The 25,862-nt window shown below is 43.3% G+C and overlaps 1 protein-coding gene across 5 annotated transcripts in view; it reads right to left on the bottom strand.

The window, feature by feature from the left end:
- The window catches only part of CACNB2 (calcium voltage-gated channel auxiliary subunit beta 2), a 243,637-nt gene that overhangs the window by 104,077 nt on the left and 113,698 nt on the right, over window positions 1-25,862 (bottom strand). The window contains exon 1 of one of the 5 annotated variants that reach the window (XM_075211926.1): window positions 7,461-7,579. The exons of the other annotated variants lie outside the window; for them this stretch is intronic. Within the exon in view, the coding sequence (XP_075068027.1) occupies window positions 7,461-7,514 (54 nt within the window). The 5' untranslated portion in view covers window positions 7,515-7,579. Of the gene's footprint in view, window positions 1-7,460; window positions 7,580-25,862 lie in introns of those variants that run through there. 5 annotated transcript variants of the gene reach the window in all.

Raw genomic sequence — 25,862 nt, 5'->3', positions numbered from 1 at the left:
TTACACATATATTATAGAAGACCAAGGTATAATCTAATGTTGTAAGTACACAACGGAATGTTGGCATTTCTCCCAGCTGGGCCTGGAATGTGCACTAATAATCTTAGAACCCAAGTGAATCTCTGGGTATTACAGCAACTGTCTCCAAGAAAGAGTTTCTCAAGAAGCGGAGCCTGTAAATAAACGTCATACCGTGGACGAAAAGCTGCGTGTTTTATCTATCTCACAATTTCATTCTGTGCGTAAAATATGAGAAAAAGAAACAGTCAACGCTGTATGAGTCAGAACAATCAAACAAAGTTAAACACACAAAAGACATACTATAGAAACATTTAATTGGGAGACCTGGGATTTGCCCAACATCAAAAAGAGGACTGACATAACGTAAACGTAGGGAAAGTTATTAATCCCCATGGTTTTAAAACCATTTCCCAAACATAACTATGGTGTATTACCGCATGTGTAGTGTATACAATATATATGTTATAGTACATGTAGTTATACTTCCAGACAGACTAATCTTAAACTTTATACTTCCTTCTGTACAGATCCAGTTCTACATATATATATTGCATAGATTATAATGCATCTTTATTACAGAGGCTTGGTATAATCCTTGCATTAAAAAAGTAATTTGCTCTATTGCATTGTGGATATTTCTATATCTTCTGAATTAGAGATGCTCACTGTCCCGTGTTTTGGTTTTGGTCTTGGATCTGGATTAAATCATACTTGGCAACTCTCCCGGAATGTCAGGGAGACTCCTGAAATCCGAATCGGTCTCCCGGACTCCCGCAATTACCTGGCCAAAATAACGTGATTGGCGGTGAATCGCGTCATTTTGGCCCCGCCACCGCTACAAAAACAGCATTTTTGTTGTGGGGGCAGGGCCAAAATGATACGATTGACAGCACCCCCTCCCTCCCGCCCTCTAGTTACGCCCCTCTCCCGGACTGCACTGCTTGAAAGTAGGCAAGTATGGATTAAGTTTGTGTTTTGGTTTTGGTAAAACTGCCCTCGCATGTTTTGGTTTTGGATCTGTATTTTTTAGGAAAGTTGCTAAAATATCCTAAAATAATATAATTTTACTCTTTTATGTTCCTACATTATTAATATTGGCCTCAGTAACACTAATTTCCAGTCATTTGCAGTCAATTTTGACCACCTCACAGGTCACAATATTATTTTCATCCACTTTCGGACAAAGACTGCAGCGACCTGGCTGGATGCTAAGTGACAGAACACACAGCAGTTCATAGCACATCTAGGAAACATTGCCACACAGCAGTGGCAGAAAAGAAAAGTGGTGAAAGATGGAAATGTCCTTGGGCCCTGACACCCACCCTTATGTAAGAGGTTGAAAAGATATTGAAAAAATACAGTTTAACAAAGCAAGCACTCCAGCAATAAGGAGTGCCACTTTTGTGGCTGAAGTGCTTGGTCTGTTTGTGCCCCCACAAAACAGGCTACCATAGCTTAGCTGCCTTGAGCTCAACAGTGCTGTCAATGAACTCTACATGTCTGCTCAAGCTGCATCTTTAATCTCCTTCTCCTCTCTGGATACCTCCTGTTGAAGAATCTTCTCCTATGATATGATTATCAAGCCATTTCATGCATTGTTCAAAGAATCTCCCCTCCTCCCAGCCACATGGCAACATTAGCTATTTTGCATGTGTTTGTAAAACCCCACACAAAACTCCGGTATCACAGCTGTTATCTGAAACTGACCAGAGACATAGGTGGGTGTTGGGACACTGGGAGGGTCACTTGCTTTTTACTGTTGACCACACGCTGCTGCTAGGGAGGCTGGGAGTTTCCGGGTCTGAACTATAAAAAGCCAGACCCGAGACTATCCCCTTCTCTTGCTGCCTGCTGCCCCTACACAACGAGGACTACACTACAGGAAAGAGTTATTAGGCACACTACACTAATAGGGACACACTACACTACATAATATATATATATATATATATATATATATATATTACAATACACTATTCTATAGGATTACACTACACTACAGAAAAGATATATCTATATATTACACTATACTATTCTATAGGATTACACTACACTACAGAAAAGATACATTACACTACACTACAGAATATATACATTATGCTACAGAAAACCTACACTAAGCTACAAGAAAGGGTTCTATGCTACAGGAACGTTCCCTACACTGCAGATAAAGATTTGGATCCAGGATACAAACACTTGATAAGTATCATTAATATATATATCCATAAAGCTATATGTGTATTTGTAATGTGGATTTAACTATTTATATACATATAACTGTGTAGCTATTGTCTGATATCTGCGGTAGTTAAATCATTATTATAAACAAGTTAACCCGTGCATGATACTCATGCATTCTAGTCAAATCAAGCTACTTAAGGTGTTAAAAAGGTTCTTGTCATGCATTTGGGGCTAGGCCAGGCCTCCTCAGGGGAAGAGCGTTACTTCCCGACGTAAGCGCCCTTTTTTAACGTGGTTTTGTCCACATGTCACCACCTCATCATTCTTCTCCATCACCTCATCCTTCATCTTCATCGCCACATCCTTAATCTCCATTGTCTTACTGTTCTAAAACCTCTCGATACACAACGTTTCTGCTAAACACCTTATCACTGTGCTCAGTCTTCCTTGAAGGGCAGTATTCATAACCTGCACTTTCACATCACTGCTTCTCCGTACTCGTGAAAATGCGACATACAATTGTCCATGACCTAAGACAGGCTCTGGTAAATAAATACCCACACGGTCAAGTGTTTGACCCTGTGACTTGTTAATGGTCATAGCAAATGCCGCCTTCAAAAGGAACTGCCGCCGTCTTAGCTTAAATGGCAGTCCTGTTTCGGATGGACATAAGTCAATCCGAGGTATCATCGTCTTCTCTCCTTCAGCAGAGCCAGTCAAAACTTCTGCTTGTATCACATTCGTTTTCAGTGCTGTCACTACTAATCGAGTGCCATTGCACAGTCCTTTCTTAACATTCAGATTTCTCAATAGCATTATAATGCTTCCAACTTTCAATCTTAATCTGTGCCTTGGCATTCCGGAAGGAGTCAAGAGTTTGAGCCCTCAACTCGTAAATTTAGCATTTACTACCCCTCCCACGGGGGGGAAGGGGGATGATGGAAGTTAACTGACTTAATGTCAGTATAGCAAGTTTCAGGTCAATTGGATGAGCCCTTTCTGAGAAAATAGCTTTTTACACACACACACACCCTAACACACGCCGCTAGGCTTATATATATTAGACAAGTTAACCCGTGCATGATACTCATGCATTCTAGTCAAATCAAGCTACTTAAGGTGTTAAAAAGGTTCTTGTCATGCATTTGGGCCTAGCCCAGGCCTCCTCAGGGGAAGACCGTTACTTCCCGACTCAAGCGCCCTTTTTTAACGTGGTTTTGTCCACATGTCACCACCTCATCATTTTTCTCCATCACCTCATCCTTCATCTTCATCGCCACATCCTTCATCAAGCTACTTAAGGTGTTAAAAACTCCCCACTGTCACCCCCGGCAACCACCAACCACTCCCAACTGTCACTTCTCCTTCAAGAAATATATAGGTCAGTGTATAACTCTGCCCAGCAGGTGGCGCTGCAGCTTGTTTTTTTTTTTTCACACATGCCACTAGGCATTTATATAGTAGATACTGATTCTTATCAAGGATACATATGTAAATCAAGTATAGTGTAAGGAAAAAGGTGGTGAACCTAGGGTTAATTTTATATTGATATACTATGTTATGTTGAACAACGTTATGATATATGTGTGAACTGTGAATACAAGCTTTTCTGTGTTAACAGTAAAATACTTTGATTTATATACATACATATGTTGTGAGTATTGGTTATTTATAACGAATATATACTGTGAAGTACTGCTGAGATGCAGTGGTTATTGGATAAATAGTTCTGTAAAACTTGTGTTATTTAGTGTGGTCAAAAGACTGAGTAAGGCAACACCGTGTAAGGAAAAGTGCATAAAAGTGCGAGTTTTATAGCGAGTGTATCTAAGAACAGAATAAGAGGACAGTGTGCGCATGTAAGGCGCGACCATAGATCCTTTTACACCTCCCTATCATCCCTGAAGAACTGCCAAACTTATGTAGACACAGGAATGGATATTACAACTGGAGGGGCATTACATCTGCTTCAGACAGACTGTGACACAGAACATGTGGGCAGCATGGAATCCATCATGATGGAATATGCTGCATTGAACACAGATTGAAACCAATATATAGAGGCAGTTGAGGAGACCGTACTTAAGTTAAAACGTGACCCACCGAATGAGATCCAGGATTTAAGAGATCTTGTACACGAGAGATACATTGCGCTTCCAAAGAATGATACAGAGAAGGTCCTGAGGCAGGACGATAAATATGTCCAGTTTAAAGAACAGCTAAGAGACCTGAGAAAACAAATGGGTGTGTCATCGGCCCCTGCAGACAAAGCTTTGGAAGATAAAGACGAGCAAATCGCCATCCCCCAGAGCACTCCTATAAGTTGGAGATGGTGAACCCAGTGAAAAACAAAGTATGAGAGAGAAGCAATTGAAAGGATGATTGAAAACAAACTTTAGAAGGGTAGATCCACTAGGTGTCCAAAACTTGGCTGTGTTCACTCTGACATGAGTATATCGGATCTTGTTCCAGACAATGCACTAATAAGAGCCATTGACATTCACAGCAAATAGCAAGGTCATCACTGAGCTTCAAATTGGCCCCAATCCCCAAAAAAATAAAATATAACTAGGTACCTTTGACGTAAAGTGCAGATTACAAACACTTTGTGCAATACTGATGAAACAGAAGCAAAGTGGAAGGTTTGATTAATACATTTACACATCTATTTAGACATCCATGCTTACATTAGTTTGGATGCTGATAGTAGGATCAGGTGGAGTTACGGCAGAAGCGTCACTAATTTTGGTTAATTCTTTTACAGTAGACCAGACCAGATGTCAAAATCTTGTGTTGAGTCATTTGCTAAGTTTTGCAAAGCACACAACAGTATATAGCACATCTAGGTAACATTGGCACCAGGGGAGGGCTTGAAAATTGCAGCCTGGGGGCAAGATTTGACTCAACAGCCTATTTTAAAGGAAAAAAAATGCAGGTGGCCCAGTGACCTAGCCCAAGGCAGCCCACCATGGGCCTAGCCTGGGGGGCACCCTCTGTCCCCCAGCCAATCCTGCCCCTGATTGGCACACAGCGGTAGCTGAAAGAAAAAGTGGTGCAAGATGGAATTGTCCTTGGGCCTTCCCACCCACCCTTATGTTGTATTTTAAAAAGGACATGCACACTTTAACAAACCTTCAGCAACAAGGAGTGCCACTTTTGTGGCTGAATGGCATGTTGGCAATTTTATTTTTTTCTGCAGTTAACTTTGCCTTGATTACAGGTATTTTTTTCTTTACCAAGGTAAAAGATGTTTTTTTAAATTTTTGTCTCCCTGACTTAAAAACACTAAGCACTTTAACATAGGCTTTAGCAGATGACGAGATGGATTACTATCATCATGACTGGTGCCAGCAGCTGCTTGGTGCTCCTGGTCTTCTGTAGACTGATGTGAATAAATTTTGATGACACAGTACAATGTGACTGTAAACTTTTAAGATCACTGCCAGCCCTATTATTTCTCTTTCAGCACTGACAATGAGCAATGGCACATAGACTGTAGACTGGCAAGAACACTGGCACCTCTCCTGTTTCTGTGTGAGCTATAATAACACAGTACAATGTGACTGGAGACTTTTAAGAACACTGGCAGCCCTATTATCTCTCTTTCAGCACTGAACATTGTCGCCTCTCCTGTTTCTGGATGAGCTATACGACACAGTACAATATGACTGGAGACTTTTAAGAACACTGACAGCCCTATTATCTCTCTTTCAGCACTGAACACTGCCACCTCTCTTGTTTCTGGGTGAGCTATGGCACAGTACAATGTGACTGGAGACTTTGAAAAACGCTTCCAACCCTTCTCTTTAACTTTCATTAATGGCGCTGCCCGACTGCACTGGAGAACTCTGCTAACCCTTCTGTGTCTCTATGTGAAATGGCGCCGGATCTCCATGGAGGGCGGTACTTATAGAATACAAAACTCGCAAGATCAGACAACGCAACAATGATGTTTTGGCTCGTTTATCAGTTCCGAGGGTGCGCGGAAGTACCGAGCCGGGAAACAGAGCCTGAGCATCTTTATTCTGAAATAGATATAATTGACTCATAGGGGTAGATATAACAAACCTAAGAAGGAAAAGTGGAGATCAGATTCTATCTATAATTTATCTAGTACTTCCTATGTTCTAAATCTACCTTACAGAAGCTATTTTGATAATTCCCAACCTAAGACACATTTGGTTAGATACAGTCTCTAGCACATTGTACCTAACACTACATGAATATTCTAAAATCGAGCCTTTTCTCTATAAGACAGGACATTGTATACAGACATCCACTCCAACTGCCGACATCATCAATTTTGAAAACATTAAGTTTTCCCCACTGGAAATTTCTTTACCAGATGACGCACATACAACTCCATCTGTCTGAAAAGAGAAGGCTCGTCAGCATATTCACTTTGCCAGAAGGTTCTAGAAAGATATGAGGCAACTTAAGTAGAGGCCTGTATCAGCAAAATAGGTCCAATGGGGAATTCTAAAATAAAATACGCACAAAGATGAACATGTCCTGTAGCTTGTTCAGCCAGGAGCTCCTTCATGGACTTAAAAAGGTGGAGTGCTGCGGGCAGCAGCTTGTGATTGGCTGTGAGCTGGCCACATGAATTATTTACTTGCTCACATCTAAATCACATGCCATCCCAGAATGCCTTGTGTCTGTGAAGTTCATCATTACCGTTAAATACGTTAACTGGTGTTTTAACGCACAGGGGTGGTCCAATCATTTTAATAAACCCAACTGTATATTCCCAAAAGCAGGGCCCGATTTCCAATCACAGCCAGTTTTTCTCTGCTTCCCTGCGCTCCCTCTCCTACATGGATGCAGCTGTCCATGGTCCAAAACACCATTGCATCACGACTATATAGAGTAAATATATGAAAACAATTCATTCCAAATTCAGGTAAACATCTTTATAATACAATAAGTAAATAGTAATTTATTAATACACAAATAAAAACAGTAACACTGATAAGCATAATAGACAAAGTGCCGTCCTTGCAATCCTGCCACTGAAGACCTGGGACAATATGGCCGTCCACAAAGTATATAATGGTGTAACTACTTATATGTTCAACCTCAACTCCACATACTTTTTCTGTCAGAAGACAGCAAACTATCTTACACTGATATACACAAAGCCTCATACTCCAGATATAATGCCATAAACAGCAAGGTCATCTCCCTAAGTTAATTGGAATGTGCACCAAGCATTTTACCCCGGGTTCACTACATCACCTTGTTAAGATCATACTTACACTAATGTGGAGACTGGGAAAGATCTGGGGCCCCTTACAGACTTCAGCTACCATCCAAATGCTCCTGTCATGTTCTGCTGCTCTGTCAGAATGTCACAAAGATAACAATATATTTCACACATATTCACACACCGTAAACAAAAGGTGAAGGTCAAGCTATTCTTCTGCAGCGCAATGTGGTGGGGGTAGCGCTGGAAGCAACTTAGGCCAGGAAATCCACAAGGAGGCGAATATTTTGTGGAAAGGTTTTGAAAATGTTGCTCATCTGTGCAGAAAAGTGACTGAAAAAAAAGGTACATTGAACACTGACATATTTATAGTGTTAAATAACCGCCAGGTATCAGTTCTGGGTGAACAATTAGTGCATTTGGTGTAATATTTTCTGCCTTTCTATTACTCTATGCAGCTCCTAGCTGCTGCTCTGTCTGCTACAAAATGATTGTTTTGTGGTAAGAAGATTTAGGCAGATTACGTCAATCATGGATTTAACAAGAGACACAAATACCATTCCATCTTAATATTGAAAAACAGCTGCTAGTTCCTTGTCCTCAGTTACAGGACTTAGGAGAAGTCGTAAATTCAGACTTACAATACCTCACAATTTTAAAAAAGCTGACAAATAAAATGACCCTACAATGTGCAGACATTAACACAGTGCCTCCGTGGGCTCTGTCAGCCACAGTCCTCTGCTTACACAGCAAAAGTGTTATAATATACAGATATAGATATAATTACTATTATTATTATCATTTAATTATTAGGTGCCACAAAGTGTCTCCAGCGAGCACCAAACATGGGGGGGAGGGGAGGAGTGAACAGGGCTCACGTTTAGAAATTGAACAATGAATACAGGATGCAAAGTTATACAATGAAAAACAACAATGAACTAATCAGACCAAACAATACATGAGAACATTAAGCATATCTGGCCACAGGGCCATCTTAACAACATTATGGGCCCCCGGGCAAAGCAGTGTAACGCCCCCTGCGGGGAAAGACAGGGACAGACGCAACAGAAAATAACTCACCTTGTAAACGATGGTCACCTCCAGTCCGCTTCTGATTTCCCAGCTGCGATCCGATCCCAGCAGATCCGCAGCCACCTCCAATCACGTCCCTCTAAGATAGAGGCAGAGATTACGGCCGTGCCTACCAGGTAAGGGCTGTCCGAGACTACGGCAAAGGACAAGGACACGGTCAGTCCAAGCTCCTTGCCGCCTCCTCACTTTGTTCTTGCCAAGACGCGGGGGACTACAGGCACTGAAGGCCAAGACTAATCCGAGGACTAATCCCGCCTCAAGTACCTCACACACCTGCCGGTGAGGGCCTAACCGAAAGGGGGAATCGAGCGTGATACTCACCGGGACACTCCCACTTCCGATCCGGTTCTCCTGCACCTCCCCGACTCCTGCGGATGACAAGAACACACAGCCTCCCTCTACGCTCTCCGTGAACTAAGATGGCACCCACAAAACTGGACTAACTACAACGGCGACCCGACCCTAACAACGTTCTAATGGTCGGCAACGCAACTAAGTCAAACACTAAGACTAACTAAATGTGGTGCACTAACGGAACTACTGGTTACACGCTACGGGGAACACCAGCCGGTGTTCACAGCCTAAACCGGAGGGCGGTTCCTAACCCCCTCACCCAGGTCGTACCAAGAAGCTGCCTTCTTGCTATGGAGTCACACACAGGCCCTAAGTACGGGTTCTTTAAGCCCGGCTGAGGCTCAGTAAAACAGCACACTAACCCGCGGGCCGACTGCCGCACGGAACAGCCGATCGAACTGAACCGCCCGACTGCCTGTACTCGGGTATCTCACACGTGTCCCTACGTCCGGAACCACAGGTCCACCTGCACGGAACCGGCCTTGAGGACCCTTGATCAGAACCACGGCCGCCCCTGGAACTGCCTCAAGGTGTGCTGTACTGCCACCAACTCACTCAGCCACCCCCTCTGGGTACCAGTGTGACCCCGGGGACCTAAGGGACAGGGAAACTACATGTGCTCTCCCCTGACTATGTGTATGCTGGTACTTACACTTGTCCCCCACAGCACGGGTTAGCACAGGAAAACCACAGGAAACAAGAGCCTACCTTTAATGGGGGCCTGACATCTTGCCCCTGGACACAGTTAGAAAGCACACCAAAATACTGTAATGTAAACTACACTCGCCACACAGACAGAATAAATAGATACAGTATACAGTACCTTGCCCGCTACTTACCCGAACACAGGACCGCGCCTACTCTCACGAGGCTCCCACGCCTCTACCACACACCACCCGGGGCCTTATGCCCTACACACCATGGGTCTCTGCCCAGCTACACACAGAGCCTTCTGCTCTGACTAATGGGCCTCCGCCCCCTCTCTAACTCAGGGCTCTGAGCCCACTCACTAGGGCCTTGTGCCCTACTACCTAGGGGTCCTAGCCCCTGCCTGAGGCCTGTGGCCTCCCTAACTAACTGAGGGCCTTGTGCCCTTAATAACCTACAGGCTACCAGCCTCTAACCAGGCCCTCTGGCCTTCCTATGGCCTCTAGGCCACTAACTACCTAAGGGCCTTGTGCCCTTGTACACCTGGGGCTCTGAGTCCCCCTCTCTAACTAACAGGGGCTTGTCCCCTTTATATCAATACTAATGGCCTACTGGCCCACTACTTCGTTGGGGCCTAGTGCCCAGGTCCCTGGGCCTTGTGCCCCTACTTTATTGTGCCACGGGCCTTGTGCCCGACTGTGTCCACGGGCCTAGTGCCCGAACTTAACGTTGAGTATACTTACCTGCTCTGCGCAGGATACTCAACTTGACACGCCGTCTTCTTCCTTTCTTCTCCGGGTCTTCCAGACCCTCCAGCCGGCGGCGCCTCTTCTCCTCTTCGGCGCTGTTGAAGGCTGCTTGGCGGGGGCGCTCTCAGCCCTTACAAGGGCTCCCCGCCGACGTTCTCCGCTCCGGCGGCTTGATTGAAGTCTTCTGGTGGCAGGGTAGCTCACGGCCCTTACAAGGGCCCCCTGCCGCCGCTGCTGCTGGCTCTGTTGATGGACGTCTGGACGAGACGTCCTCTCTCTTCCCCGCCGACGGACTTCTGCCAAAATGGCGCCACCCGGCGACTTATATAGTCGCCGGCGTGACGTCATCCGCCGGCGCGAGCGCTGATTGGCTCGCGTCGGCGCCAATCTTTTGAATGGCCGGGCGCGAGCCGCGATTGGCTCGCGCATCCGGCCGCTGATTGGCCAGCGGGGAAAGATGAGCCCTGATTGGCTCATCCTTCCCCCGCGCACAGGACCTGCAAAAAAGAAGTTATACTCACCGCCGCTGGATCGATGGACGGGTGAGTACTTCTCCTCTTCTTTCTTGTAGCTGGGCACCATCGGGGACCTCTTCAGCCCCTCCAGGGGCACAGCGCTGCCGGATATCTTCGCCCTCTTCACGGGCACCGGCTCTGACATCTTCTGTCCCTCCACAGCAGTGCACCGGGGCCCCTAGATATAGATATAGATATATAGATGTATACAGATACAGATATAGATATAGATATATAGAGATAGAGATAGATAGATGTACTTGCTCAGTGACCCTTGTAGGTTTTTTTTGCAGGTTTTTTTCTTTTGCAGGATTATTTATTCTCATTAAGAGCCGTGCCTATGGGGCCCCCTTGCCCGTGGGGCCCCCGGGCAGCTGCCCATCGTGCCCAATGGAAAAGATGGCCCTGTCTGGCCACAGGTAAGCAGGATATTAACTGTGCAGAAGCAAGTAACACAGTATTTTCATTACTGGCCATCATGGTCATTGCTCGATATCGGCTGCAACATTTCAGCATTTGCGGCCTGCAAACAATTGCTGAAACATATGAGGTTTCCAGGTACCTAATGGCATTAAAAGTTGACTTAATCGACTTATTTGACTGGCAAGCGATGGATAACATTTTTTTTATTTTTTTTTAATAATACTACAAGTAAAAAGACAGAAACACATTTTACTAAAATATAAGACAGGATGAGGAATGAGTAGCTTAGGCCATCATAAAATGTAACATTAAATAAAATGTCAAATTGACAAAAGGTTGTTTGGAAACCGCAAAAGTACAAAAAAACAGAACAAATGTTTTTTGTGACATTACAGACTTCTTTAGCGCAAGCACACCTGGCTATGTGGGAAAGCGTATGGATCGGTGGAGTTTGAGGGTGAGTAATATTTTTCACCCAGCAGAAGTCTCGGCCCTGTACTTATAATGGTACGCACTTTGCAGCTACCATTTGTACTTCTGCAGGAAAGGACTTTTTGTACGTACATTTACACCCATGTAATAAAAATCTTCAAAACACACAAATCTAATAAATATCTTGAAGCACACACCACATTTAAGAAAGACAGTTCCCACGCCCGCTCACCTACATCAATTTAAGCTGTAAATTTGGCAAGCAGTGTTTTAGGAGAGAAATAAGCAGTGTTTTAGGAGAGAAATAAGTGTTGAAATTAATAAATAGGGTGGTCCCAAATTAAAGTAGTACTTTGATGTGACTATTTACTGTCCCCACAGTGCACCTTTTCAGATTTCCACAAAACTAGGCGCAGATTGCTGTTATAGGGGTGTCTGCATCTTGAAATGTGCTTGGCATGCAAGTAGGTTCTCTTACTTACAGCAAGAAGAAATGTAGGTCAGTAGATTCTGCAGAAAAATGACTGAAAAAGTTTAGGCTAGGCAAACCATACCTCCAAACTGTCCTGATTTCAGCGGGACTGTCCCGATCTTAGGGCTCTGTCCCGCCGTGAATGTTGGGGGCAGGGAGATAGCTAATGGGCTGCCTAGCGCTTTACAGTCACGGGGTAGCCACACCCCCAAAATGACATGTCCAACCCCCCCCCCCCCCCAGCCACTACACTGCCCAAGACAGACCCCCATTTTTCTTTTCTGACATTGCTGTGTGCCAATGTGTCCTAGATGTGCTAGGAACTGCTGTGTGTTTGTGTCATTGCTCTGTCGCTTACCATCCAGCCAGGTCGCTGCAGTATTTGTTCGAAAGTGTATGAAAATAATATTGTGACCTGTGAGGTGGTCAACATTGCCTGCAAATGACTTGAAATTAGTGTTATTGAGGTTAATAATAATGTAGGAACAAAAAAAAGAGCAACATTATGTGATTTTAGCATATTATAAAACACACGAGGGCGGTTTTGCCAAAACCAAAACACGAAGCTAATCCAGATCCAAAACCAGTTCACGAGGGTCAGTGGGCATCTCTAGTTTAGACACCTTTAAGTGTAACCTATTTACTGCTAGTCAGTCCGGCCTGTAAGGCTTACTGCACTGGAATGCTGGCACTTTTATCGTTTGATGTACCAGAAACACTTACAAACAGCTGGGGATATGTGGCAGGATTATGTTGAATTATGCAAGTACATCTATAAGTGAACGTAAACATAAACTATAAGAACTGAGATCTGCATAGGAGCGAAGGATAATAAAAGCTTTGCTATATCTTTAACTGAGTTATTCCCTGGAGTGTTAATAGTTAACTATTTGGTACGCCCATGTGGTGTCATAGGGGAGGGGTATAGGGCTATAAGTTGGATGGGCGGAGTGTTGTTCAGTCTTGGCAGATCTGGATGTTGCCCACCCACCCTTCCTGTTTTGTTTGGTTCCTGGGAGACAAAGGAGTCGACTGGATGCTGTTACGATGGATATCAGCGTTGGAGGCCGGCATGTTTCTCAGCGAAGATGGATGGAGTATTGGTCGGAAAAGCAGTACAGTCAACGGCCAGTAGTTTGGGCGCACATTTACGGTATTGAGCATGGTGAACCCGCCTCTCTTCGAGTGAATCGGCTATTCGTCTCGGTTTCAGGTACCGCCCCCGTGGGTCGCCCTGTGGTTGCTTCCCTTATAGCCCAGAGGAGGGGCGGGTTCGGTAGAATTGGGACGTGGTGCCCCGTCCAGGTGGTAGATATGTGCTCCCGGGATTTGATTGGTTGGTCCCCCACTTGAACCCAGGGGTTTGGTTGTTCCCCAGTGAGTAGTCCTAAGGATATGCTAGGACAGTTGGGTTTTGCCTGGCACACGTCGGACTGACTGCTTTATTCACCTCCACCATAGATAAATAAATAATTTATTTGTGCCCTATTTAAGTCTTGTGTCGTTACTTTAAAGTTATAGTTGAATAAGATGAAGAAGGTAAAAGAGGTTAAGGTATCAGACATAAGACTTTTATTAGTTAATGCAGCGTGGGTTGTAACTATTAATATATTTCAGGGCACATTAATGCAATGCAGGGCCTCTGTATTAAATGTGGGGGTTAATAATTTACCCCCAAATTTGAATACCATTTTAATATAGGGGATGTTTGAATGATAACAGCATTCACGCTCCTACTGCACCCCTCCTGCCCCTTCTGGTACAAACAATAAAAGTGAGGCAGGTTCTCCTATCTGGGAGGTCAGAGACAGACATACTATGACATACTATTACGGGGCCACAGAAGGAAAATGATTAGCTTAGTGTTCAGTTAAATATTATAATGATTTCCGCCTATAACCCAGATAGGCCTTTTGGGAGACTAAGAAAGAGTTAGTCCTAACTGCTGTCCAATAGACACGGTGATCCGTGTACACACAGCCAATCAAAATCAATTAGACATAGAGAAAAAACATGAACTTGACAATGTATTTTGTAGCTTAGGGAACTACTCTGCATTTCAAAGCACAACACTGATTTGTCCAGACATAGCAAAGTCCGGGGAATGTGTAAGTTGGTGTCATGTGCATTGTACTTACCTCTTATCTGTTGTTATGGGAAGAATGTGACAAAAATATGATATTACCCAGCGCTGTTTAATCTCTCATAAAGACTTGTGATGTAAAACCAATAATGTGCACGTGATATACTCAAAATTATATTAATACTTATATTATGGGAAAAATGTCAGACGTTCATCAAAATCAGAGTCCAGTTTTGTCATTACCTCCTATTTGACGGCTTTCTGATGTTTTTTTTCCTGGACCCCCCCCATCCCAAATGACTAAGCCCAAATGACCACGCCCCAAATGACCACACCCCAAATGATCATGCCTTAATGACTTTGGAGCCCATCACGGATTCCAAGCCATTGTATTGTAAGAGAATTATCCCCTTATTAGTGAAATAAGGAGCAGTCTACCCGTCTGTTGTAATCAGCAAGCCAGCCAGCCAAAGTACTCTATTAGCAGGGATATAAAGGGAAAGTGCACTCTAAGCATACATTTAAAACCCTTTTTTTTAAGTAGAATAAACATGTTATTTCCCACAAATTCTAAGACTTTAGGTGACTCTATGACTCCCATACTGCCTAGGTCTCCAGGTTCATCTATCTATAGCCACCACCAGTATGGGACATCATACTATACTATGAATGCTAGTTCCCGCAGTTATCTCTAGCTTGGACACCAGCACAGCCAATTACAGCAACATACTAGCACAATCTGCATAATGCAGGTATTCAGACACATATGAGCTAGAAGGTCAGAATCATATTAGAATCAGAGATGGATCCACTGCTGGATAAATATAAATGTTGTGGAGTTTGTATGTTCTTCCCATGTTTGCATGGGTTTCCTCTGGGTGCTCCAGTTTCCTCCAGCACTCCAAAAACATACTCTGACAGGATGGACCGCCTATGCCACCCTGTCTGTGAGTCCAGCCGGTTCCTAGCAATAACTTTGACACCGTTCCCTTTTTGTTATCCCAAATGCGCCCTCTAACCGCAGTAGGAGGGACTTACAAATGTTACCACCACTTGACTCCTTACCGGGCATCCTGTTTCTTTTGGGTAACTGTCGCTGCTGGTTTACCCCATGACTGGTGTACCTGGGCTGGTACCCCTGACCTCTTCCTATGGATCAGGGTTGCTGGGGATGGATCCCTCCTGGCCTATCACACTGACCAGAGCTGCTAGGTAGCGGGCAGAGCGGTGGTACCGGAAAGCTGAGTCCCAACCTTAGAACAGCTGGGAACGGATTACAGTTGGGTCTAATCTGTAGGTCACAGGGATAGAGAAGTTCCCAAGCAGGACTTTGATTGAAGCAAGTGATGTTTATTTGCTCACACTGGTTGAAGGTACCAGTGAGCAGGTCAGATGAAACAAGAAGAACAATTTTCAATGCAAAATAGTGCTTTTTTTATGCAGTTTTGGACACAGCCTCACAGGGTAAGCCAGCCCCCTGAAGTCTGAGCTATTTTTAGTATCAGGATGCAATATGTTTACCCAAACATGGATTTACATGCAATCCAGAGATAATAATATTTACACTTATCTGTGATATCCTAAAACTTGCTGTGATATCCTGCATCCTGTTGTAGACACAGAGTAAATCTAACAGCAAGTCTAACTAAACCTTCCTGTGCCTTCAGGCATTGGACCCTCACACATCAAAATGTCTAATTAACATGAGATTAACATGGGTCCTTTCTTCAGACAGTTGCACAATACACATTTCATCCACTTGAGAATTCCCAAAACCTCAAACAAGTCACCAAAATACACAAAAAACTTCCACAACAAATACTTATTGCATCAGGTATATACCTCAGAAATAATGCATTTTCTCTAGCAAAATTAAAACACAAAACGAATTAGCTCCCCTGGTCTCAGAAATAAAAATATTTCCTTTACCAAAATATACACAATATCAAACATAAGTACATGTGCAATTATATAAAAAAGCGTCCTGCGCTATTTCCTTTAAATAGATTTATACCATAAGTTATTTATAAGTGATCCAGTCACACATACTAGTAGGTTAATTGGCTGCTTACAAAATTAAAAAGTGTGTGTGTTTGTGTGTTAGGGAAATTAGACTGTAAGCTCCAATGGGCAGGGACTGATGTGAATGACAAATATTCTCTGTACAGTGCAGCAAAATTAGTGGCGCTATATAAATAGATGGTGATGATGATAAGTAAATATAGCATATTAACACCCATATTCTGAGCAGTATGCATCTTAAGAACCATGCAGCTGGGCACCATTAGCAGGAGAGCATCTTACAGCAGGAATACGTCACAGACCCTTACACCCCATTTCCATCCATGTTTTTATCCATCTGTTTTATGTGCAATAAATGCATCCATAAAAGTTAAAATAACCTCTCTAATACAGCAGAAACAACTCCCCGTCTCATGTACAAAAAAAAAAGCTTTACTTAAATATGCACACAGAAGCACAACATATGCCAGAGCGACGAAGAAAGCATCAATCAGCATCGGCTATACAATTACAAACAGCCAATCACAAGCCAGGGGCAAAAGCAGGATTTGTAGAGGGGGGTTTCCACACCATGCCGCCAGTGGGCGTGACCAGCATGCATGCGGGGCGTCGCTATAATTTTAGACAGTGCTTGGCTGCTCTCCATCTCTTCCTATCCCGATAATATACATGGGCAATGCTGCGTGCACTACTGTTAGGTGCAAGTAGCTCTCCCTTTTCAAGCAGAGCTGTGTGAAGTGGGAGCAGGGTCCAGCCACCTCAATTATACAGTGCCCCAGGCTTGGAGGGGGGTTTCCAGGCACTAGGAACCCCCTCCCCCCCACCCCACCTCGGTTTGCCTATGCAAGCGGTTCACTAATGCCAGAGACCGTCATCATAACACGCTATTTGCACCTACCTCTTGCCACCCGCAAATAATACGACTTTCTCAGGCGTATATATGAGTCTGTGTCCTGATCTGCATCTGTTCAGCAAAAGCGCGATCATGCCCTTACAGTACTCAGCCTGATAGAACGCCCCCTTCCCTCCTCCCCAGGTACAGGCATGTACCCGTAAGGCAGAGCTACTTCACCCAAGATACGCCCCGCAAACTGGTGTTGTACTCACCCTGCATCAGCCCCAATGTTGGTAAGTTATGAATGAAATAAGCTGTATAAAATTTTTAGCATTGTGCTGTGATTACCATATCGGCTTTCCTACCGTTCATTGTTCCCAATGCAATTTGTTTAGCTTAGACCTCGCTAGATGGTATTTTGCAGAATTTGCTTTCATGCAAATATTTCCATCAGAATCTGACAGCGCTTCAGTGAAACCAGCCATAAACACCGTCAGAAATCATTAATACTGTGTATTTCTCTTATGCAACTGCAAGGTCATTTATGTTTGAAATGATGAGACCAGGCAGTTACTGAAATGGAAAAAGACAGAGACATCTATCTATTATATCTAAGCCTCGCTCTTAGACAGGTTCCCCACACTGCATCTTCACATCTTAATGTATTCTCTCACTTTCACTTATATAGCAATCACTGGAGAAAGAATGCGTGTAAAACCCACATGATACACCTGTAGACAAAATACTTTCTTCTGAGTATACGGTGCCAAGTGTGTGAGTTGTTCCCATTTTCGCCACACACCTGGGCCCGGGCTGATTAGCATGAGGTCAACAGAGAACCGTGAATACAGGACCACAATGGTCACGTTGTGAGGCGATTTGTAGGCGTGTCAAAAATATTGTCATTAATTGATAGTTGCCTACTCCTCCGGAATGTCCGGGAGACTCCCGAATTTCTGGAAGTCTTCCCGGACTCCTGGGAGGGCAGACAATTCTCCCTCATCCTGGTTGGCTGTGTAAACTAAACGGAGAGGGCAGGGCCTAGTGATGTCATGGACGTGTCATCATGGCCCCACCCCCTCTTTTTATTGGTTCAGAGTATTGATGTCTGTTTTGGGTGCTGGGCTGACAACACGATTCTTCGAGCCCCTCCCCCACACACTCACCTGCACCCCAGACCTCCCGGGAATCATCTTGCCCATGTTGGCAAGTATGCATTAATTTAATTTCCATATGCAGTTACTATGACAGCAGATGTTAGGTTCTGACTTGGTGTATACAAGTATAAAAGCCACTTTAAGGATTTTAAAAGCTCATCTCAGGGTACAATAATACTGGCAGCAAGGCAACAGCAGTGCAATTTCTAAAGAAATTAAATGTTAGGGGGCTATTTATGAAAAATTGGAAGTATGTTTTCCACTTTTGATTTTAGCCGCTGTATACAGACACCAAAAACTACCAACCTCATTTTCTAAAATGTCTTAGAATTGAGTTAATTTATAAAATTAAGCCTTGATGGCGTAAATAGCAAAAATGAGCAGAGACTAATGCCCATGTTCACCACCAACAAACAAACCCAAATCATTAATAAAAAATAAAAAAATTGTGGCACCCTGCCCCCACTACGTACTGACAATGCTCCTCCCCTATGGAATATCCCGGAGGGGAAACATTAAAAGTTGGTTAGTATAGTTTATTAAACAGTCATAGGTCAGAGCGTCTGATGAGAGGCTGTCCTGGAGATGACGGCATTATCACTGCAATTAAAGGAGGAACTTCTGGGTTGTGACCTGGTGTCTTTACTGCGCTATGTGCATGTGCAGAGACCGAGGAGGGAGGGGATGAGCATCCAGCCTGCCGGAAAGGGATGACCTATGCATTGGCAAACCGAGGGGGGGTTTCATAGTGCCTGGAAACCCCCTCCAAGCCTGGGGCACTGTATAATTGAGGTGCCTGAGCCCTGCCCCCGTTTCACACGGCTCTACATGAAAAGGGAGAGCTGCGTGCACCTAACAGTAGTGAATGCAGCATTGCCCATGTATAGTATGGGGATATAAAGAGTTGGAGAGCAGCCAAGCACTGTCTAAAATTATAGCCACGCCCCCATGCATGCTGGTCACGCCCACTGGCGGCGTGGTGTGGAAACCCCCATCTACAAATCCTGCGTTTGCCCCTGCTATGGGTGGGGAAATTGGGAAAGAGCTGAAGACGGGCAATGTGCAAGAGTGTCACACAAAAGTCCCACTTTCTACAACTTTACAACACTCCGCTCCTTGAATTAAAGTTTTTGCACTTACACTAAATTATAATTTGTGCCTTATAAATAATAATGAGAGAGGGGGGACTTTTTTTATGACACGTGGCAGTCTTGTGTGAGGTTTTTTTTCTTACATTGCATGGATTGCGCCTGAAAATACGCTTCTCCGGCAAAGTGCAACAAGGAGCATTATAATGGGTTTCAAGAAAAGTTTAGGACAGACTCGAAGACCAAATTCATGTCCTATCACAGAGTGAAAAAGTCTATTCATCCCTCTATACGGCAAAGAGTACCTTTAAAAGCCCCCTCTCTGCCCTCTCATTTCAATCATCTTGCCCGCAAAAAGAAAATGTATTTTCTGCTAGGTTGAATGCTGCGCTTACTCCAAACTTACGAGGGCGCGCCTACACCCCGCCCAATTCCTCCCATCAGTCTGTGCAAACTTCTGCCGCCATCTTCCTCCATAAACCCCCGCGCCACATTGTGAATTTAGCAGCTTTTCAACTGCGTTTTGTGCTGCATGAACGACCTCCTCTGTTTGTTGGAGACTCATTTAAGTACTGATTAAGTCATGAAGCTTATTTCATGTGCCACGTGCAATTAATGTTTAACTACATTGTTTTTTTTGTATGCCTATAAATGCAGTTGCGCCATCCATAATGAGAGTAATGGTCAGAACCCAAATTTATGGTCATCCGAGGGGTTAAATAAAAATTGCAAATTTGCATTGGGATGAAGAATCAGGAGCACTATTGCAGCCACTACATAGGTCTATTGAGCTCTTCCCAAAAGTTTGCTCCCACAACAGAGGCTATTACTGACACGCTAGCCTGTGCATATATCATAGAAACAGGTGCATGAACAGGTAGATAACTCAAAAGAAGAATTTGTAAATAATCTTTCTGTGCCATATTCTTAGCTTGTCGCCAAAGTTTTCTACAATGAACAAATCTGTCACAAGCTTTTTGGAACTTCGGAGAAAGAATTGTAACATTTGCTGATGGAAATTGAGAGCAGTGTTTTGAAAAAAAAAACCAGCTTGAGAATCCGCCAAAATACCATTACTGGTGCGAGCGAACAGAGCAGCAATCAGAACAGTATAGGTGGGGGGAGCAACCATTTAGATAATTAATGGGTCCCTGGCACGAGAGAATTTTGTTTCTGCAAATTGTCTTCTACATTTTGTTGAGGATCAAAGTGTATTAAATTTAAATACATAGTCTATATTATAAACCCCAACTCCTGTAATGGGGACATAAGTTTTAAGGCTTAGTTCAGAGGGATGACTTATAAAAAGTATACGGACACTGCTGAAGTACAGGCATTTGGGAGCAGCTCATGTATAAACCATACTTGCCAACTCTCCCGGAATGTCCGGGAGACTCCCGAAATTCGGGTCAGTCTCACAGACTCCCGGGAGAGTTGGCGATTCTCCCGCATCTGGCCCATCTGCCCACTTCAATAAAATTACAGCCGGAATGTACAGGCGGAGGGGGCGGGGCTTCACGAATTGCGTCATTTTAGCCCCGCCCCCAGTGATGTAATGCTTGTCTAGGGTCTTTTTACACTGCGAAAAGACCCAAAACAGGCATTACATCACCGGGGGCTGGTCAAAATGACGCGAATCGCGAAGCCCCACCTCCTCTGCCCATACACTGCCCTACAGGATCTCCCGGACCCGGCCAACATAAGGTTGGCGAGTATGGTATAAACTGCTCTACACGGTTATAGTGAAGCACAATTCCATAATATGGATCATTATATTACAATTCTAATGGGTTCTAAATGCCCACTTTATACAATGACCAATGCATTTGTGCCCAGAATATATTTACATTAGTTTCGTGATTTACATTGAATTTATTATAGTAAATAAAAATTTGTAATTATTATTTATAAAGCATCAATTATTTGACTCAGCGCTGTACAAAGAGTATGTAATTAGTCACCTGCCCCATTGGAGCTTACAATCTAAATTCCCTAACACACACCACTTTTAACCTACTAGTGTTTTTGGACTGTGGGAGGAAACTGGAGCACCCAGAGGAAACCCACGCAAACATGGGAAGAACATATAAACTCCATATAGATAGAGCCCTGGTTACACTCCCATAAGCCGAGTGCTTTGAGGCAGCAATGCTAACCACTGTGCCACCATGCCATAGTAATTTCCATATGACATAACTGATCAAAACAATATACTTTTTTTAGCTTCTAATATATTTCTAAATACTTTAATTATGCTATAAATTCCTTTGGACACATTGCGTAAATGACTATTAAAATGCGAATTTTTTAGATAGGAATCATGAAGGTAAAATACAACGTTCTGCGTTACCCTATCAATCCAACGGAGCCCTGTTGTATTACCTCCCAAATTCAATACTGACAGCTGAAGCGCCTCTTGCACCTATAAGACAATGTCCTAATGGAGTCTGATACAGGTCAAAAACGTTTTAGACCCCAATCTGTGATATCACTGGCATTGTTCCTGTCTTCCAGTTCACATAATACATTACTTCACAGCAAGTTAGCAAGTCTACAATGCTGTCATTTACTCTCTGCCTGCTCAGTTACAGAAGTATATTGCTCATAACAAGGCAACCTGCAGCAGCGGAGGGATAGACAGCATGATGGACGTATTTAGTTATAAACATGTCAGCTATTTCAGGTCTATTATTCATCTCCGAAAGCCGCAGCCATATATATATAAATAGGAAACATTAGCTTTGTTTGCCGTTCATGCTGATAAAGCGGCTATTTTTTCCCCCCAGATACTTGTCTGCTTAAAAGCAATATTTACTACCAAGGTAACCTGAAATTGACACTGACCTTGATGTAAAATATCAATGGCTTTTGTCTTCCTATTCTCTGCGCCTTTCTAACTTACACACACAGCGTGTTGCCTGGCAACAGTGACAATATAACCCTGTATGCATAGACAAAAGGAGGGAATGGAATTGTGTGAATGCTCTGGCTGTGTAATACGACACTGGCCACAATATAATCTAGTAGTCATCAATTAACAGGAAAATAAATAAACATCCTGAATTTCAAGCAATCATATCATTTTTCAATACGCTTTTTTTTTTTTTTTTGTAAATCGATGCCAAAAGAAGTGATTGGGTTTCACCAAACTGGTTCTGCTCTAGAAAGTGAATAAGAGCCGCATCCAGACGTCAGCAGAAACAAAAACAACCATGTTTCATAGAGAAAAACCCACCAATGGGAACTTCCCGGCCAACATTCTAACATAGGTTGCAGGGATAATCTGCTGCTGAGCTGGTGATTATAAGCAAGTCAGGCACAATACTGTCTCAACGACACTACAATCCACAATATGTCATATATACTTTATTTATTTATTCCGGGAAATAAAAATAGATGGTAACAATTGCATTTAAGTGAAGAAGAGGCACCGTATTGTGCAGATAAATCTTTAAAACCTCAGAATGGCCTGGAAAATAGGGACAATTAGCAAATATTTATTATTATTATTACCATATATTTATATAGCGCCACTAATTCCGCAGCGCTGTACAGAGAACTCACTCACATCAGTCCCTGTCCCATTGGAGCTTACAGTCTAAATTTCCTAACACACACACACACACACACACACACACACAGACAGACAGACAGACAGACAGACAGACACACACACAGACAGGCACACATGTATGATGTTCCTCTAACTGGATGAGGCCCTTGCCTCTCATGAGGGATGCAAGATTTGCCAGAAGCATTGGACCTTGAGGGTTAAGTTGTAATTGCACCTCTAGGCAGTGGGCCTTGTTTCAAAATGTTCTTATCTCTTACACGCATTGGAGACAGACATTTTTTAGCTGAATGAAATATTCATGAAAATACAGACTAGCAGACATACCTGCCTACTTTTTATACTTGGAGATCCCAAGGACATGTGCAGAGTTGTGACCTGGTGATTTGTGCCATCACAGCATCGATTTGCTCCGTCCACTAAGCAAGAAGATCGGGAGGGATACATGAGGGTGGTCTACTCTCCGGGAGTCCGGACATTCAAGGAGAGCAGGCAAATATGCCGCTGGGTCACTAGGAACCAGTGAGAGCTTGTACTTCATGCTTTGGTCCTTAATGAATTGAAAAGCTGAATATTGATTCAGCCCAGACAATGGCTGCCCCAAATTTGTGCCTTGCAAAATAATTATTTAACTTATGATATTGAGATAGTTTCTGGCAACCCAGATATCAATCCAGTTGTCAGCTTTTTGTGACACTGAGCAGGTCTGACTGTGTACTGACCACCCAAAATAGATCATAAGCCATACTTGCCAACTCTCCCGGAATGTTCAGGAGACTTCCGAAATTCGGGTCGGTCTCATGGACTCCTGGGAGAGCAGGCTAGTCTCCCGCATCCCACAAGTGCCTAGCCTAAATGACGCGTTTCGTGGCGAATCGCGCCAATTTGGCCCCACCTGCCGCAACAAAACGGCATTTCCGCCACTGAGGCGGAGCCTAACTGATGCACCGCCCCCTCCCGCCGTCTAGTCACACCCCTCTCCCGGACTACACTTGCCGAAAATAGGCAAGTATGTCATAAGCTCAACTGGACAATGGACCCCATTGCTGAAAACAGTATTGTACAAAATTCTCTGCTGACATATACAAGTCTTTGCATTCTTCTGTTGGCCGACAAATAATGCTAAATCGTTATAAAAACATTTTCTCGCTAAACATTCCAAGATAAGAGGTTTCAGCTTCTTGTAACAAAAAGTAAGATGTTATACAATGTTATACAATGATGTTATACAATGTATACAGTCCATGGGGTAAATGTATTAATCTGCGATCCTAGCAAATCGACGATACTCTGCGTCTTTGCCGGGCAAATTTAAAACGGCAATTTGTTTAAAGACACACATTGCCGTTTTAAATTTGCCCGGCAAAGTCGCAGAATATTGGCAGATTAATACATTTACCCCCATAACTCTTTTATTGTTATAAACCCATATACACGCACGCTGCATTTTCTGATTTTCTGCAATCACTGGGATTATTCTGCAAGGATTATTAGTCCCTCAATCAATCTCTGATAGCACCTCTGCAAAGTGTGATTAATGCAGAATATCACAATACAACTCAGAAGGTTGCAACAACTTATAGCACCACAATAACATATCAGGGTAAAGTAAAATAAAACTGTATACATTACCAAGAGATGGACAGTTTGAAGCTTAACCTTCTCCAAATGAGTTATTGATTATTTGCTTGCTAGATAGTGCAACAGTGATAGGTGGGAAGACAAGGTGAAAGGGAGGTAAGAATGGAAACCATTCTACAAGTAAATATCTCTTGACATTTCCTGCTAGAACTGCAAATTGAAGAGAAGGTAATTCAGCTTTGTCCCTGGAGATCATGTTTTCCTGAAACCCAGAATGATTTTTGGACAACCGATGCTTACTTGACATTACCTATACACTGGATATCAGTTAATGGATGCTTACTATAGCATTTTTTATTCCATAGGTAACTATTTTCAGTTATCAAGCATTCAATCATTTTATACTTAATTAGAGATTTCCATTATGCCTTCAATGTATGGGGGGTGCCTCAATTAGTAGGGAGGTCTCCGCGTGATGCTTTGATAACTTTTTCGCTCACTTTTTCATTCCATAGGGGTCGATTTAATTAGCTGCAAAGTTCCTTAGTAACTATACTACTTTGTGAAGTTGTAGTAATGATCTATGAGGTGCTAGCAGAAATGAGCAATGATTTCATTACTGTAATCAACGTTTTGCGCGCACAAACATAGCCTTGAGGTTACTACTGATCCTTACGGCTAATTGTATCGGCCCCTTAGAGGTATGAACTAAAGAGAGTGACGTTTTAAATACTGTAATTGCCGCAAGTGCGCGTCTAGTCATTGAAATTGCCCCTATCTGTCTATGCACAAACAGGACTATTGTTGACAAATATTCTTTTGCTTTCAAAAGTGAGCATGTGACAATGGTCAAACTATTTATTAGCCCCATTATGTTCATCTATTAAAGGTGAAGTTCCCCTTTAGTGAATTCCACGGTCCAGATAGATTTGTTTGCACTTAGATATGACAACAGAGCTGCTATGTCAATGATGGGCAACAGGTGGTCCTAGGGCCACAGGCACCCCACCGAGTGACCCCCAGCTCGTCCCTGCTTTATGCCCTGTCGCCCCAGCTCTTATTCTTTGCTTTATGTCCTACTGAGCTTAACCTGTGACCCCAGCTCTTACTCTGAGTTAAGGGGAATGTGTGGCCCTTTTCAACGTTAGCAGGCCGCAGTAGTGGCCCTTGAAGGGTATCATATTGCCCATCACTGTGCTCTGTAGATGCAACTGAATTCAGTGCACAGACTTGACCTGATCTGTTAATGTTTCCAAGGGCAAAAAATAAATGTGCCTGGACAATCAAACTCTCTGAAGATGGACTTTATGTATTTTTGAGAGGAACTGAGTGCTGGTTTTAATAACAGACTGTAACAGACTATATTTGTCTTACAGTATTGGAAATAAAACCACTACCTACTAGGTAGTAGCACTGTGGATGACCTTGGCTT

Source organism: Mixophyes fleayi, chromosome 5 (assembly GCF_038048845.1).
Source record: "Mixophyes fleayi isolate aMixFle1 chromosome 5, aMixFle1.hap1, whole genome shotgun sequence".
NCBI lineage: Eukaryota > Metazoa > Chordata > Amphibia > Anura > Limnodynastidae > Mixophyes > Mixophyes fleayi.
Note: the sequence above shows the minus strand (reverse complement) of the source record. Positions and strands in the feature narration are given on the sequence as shown.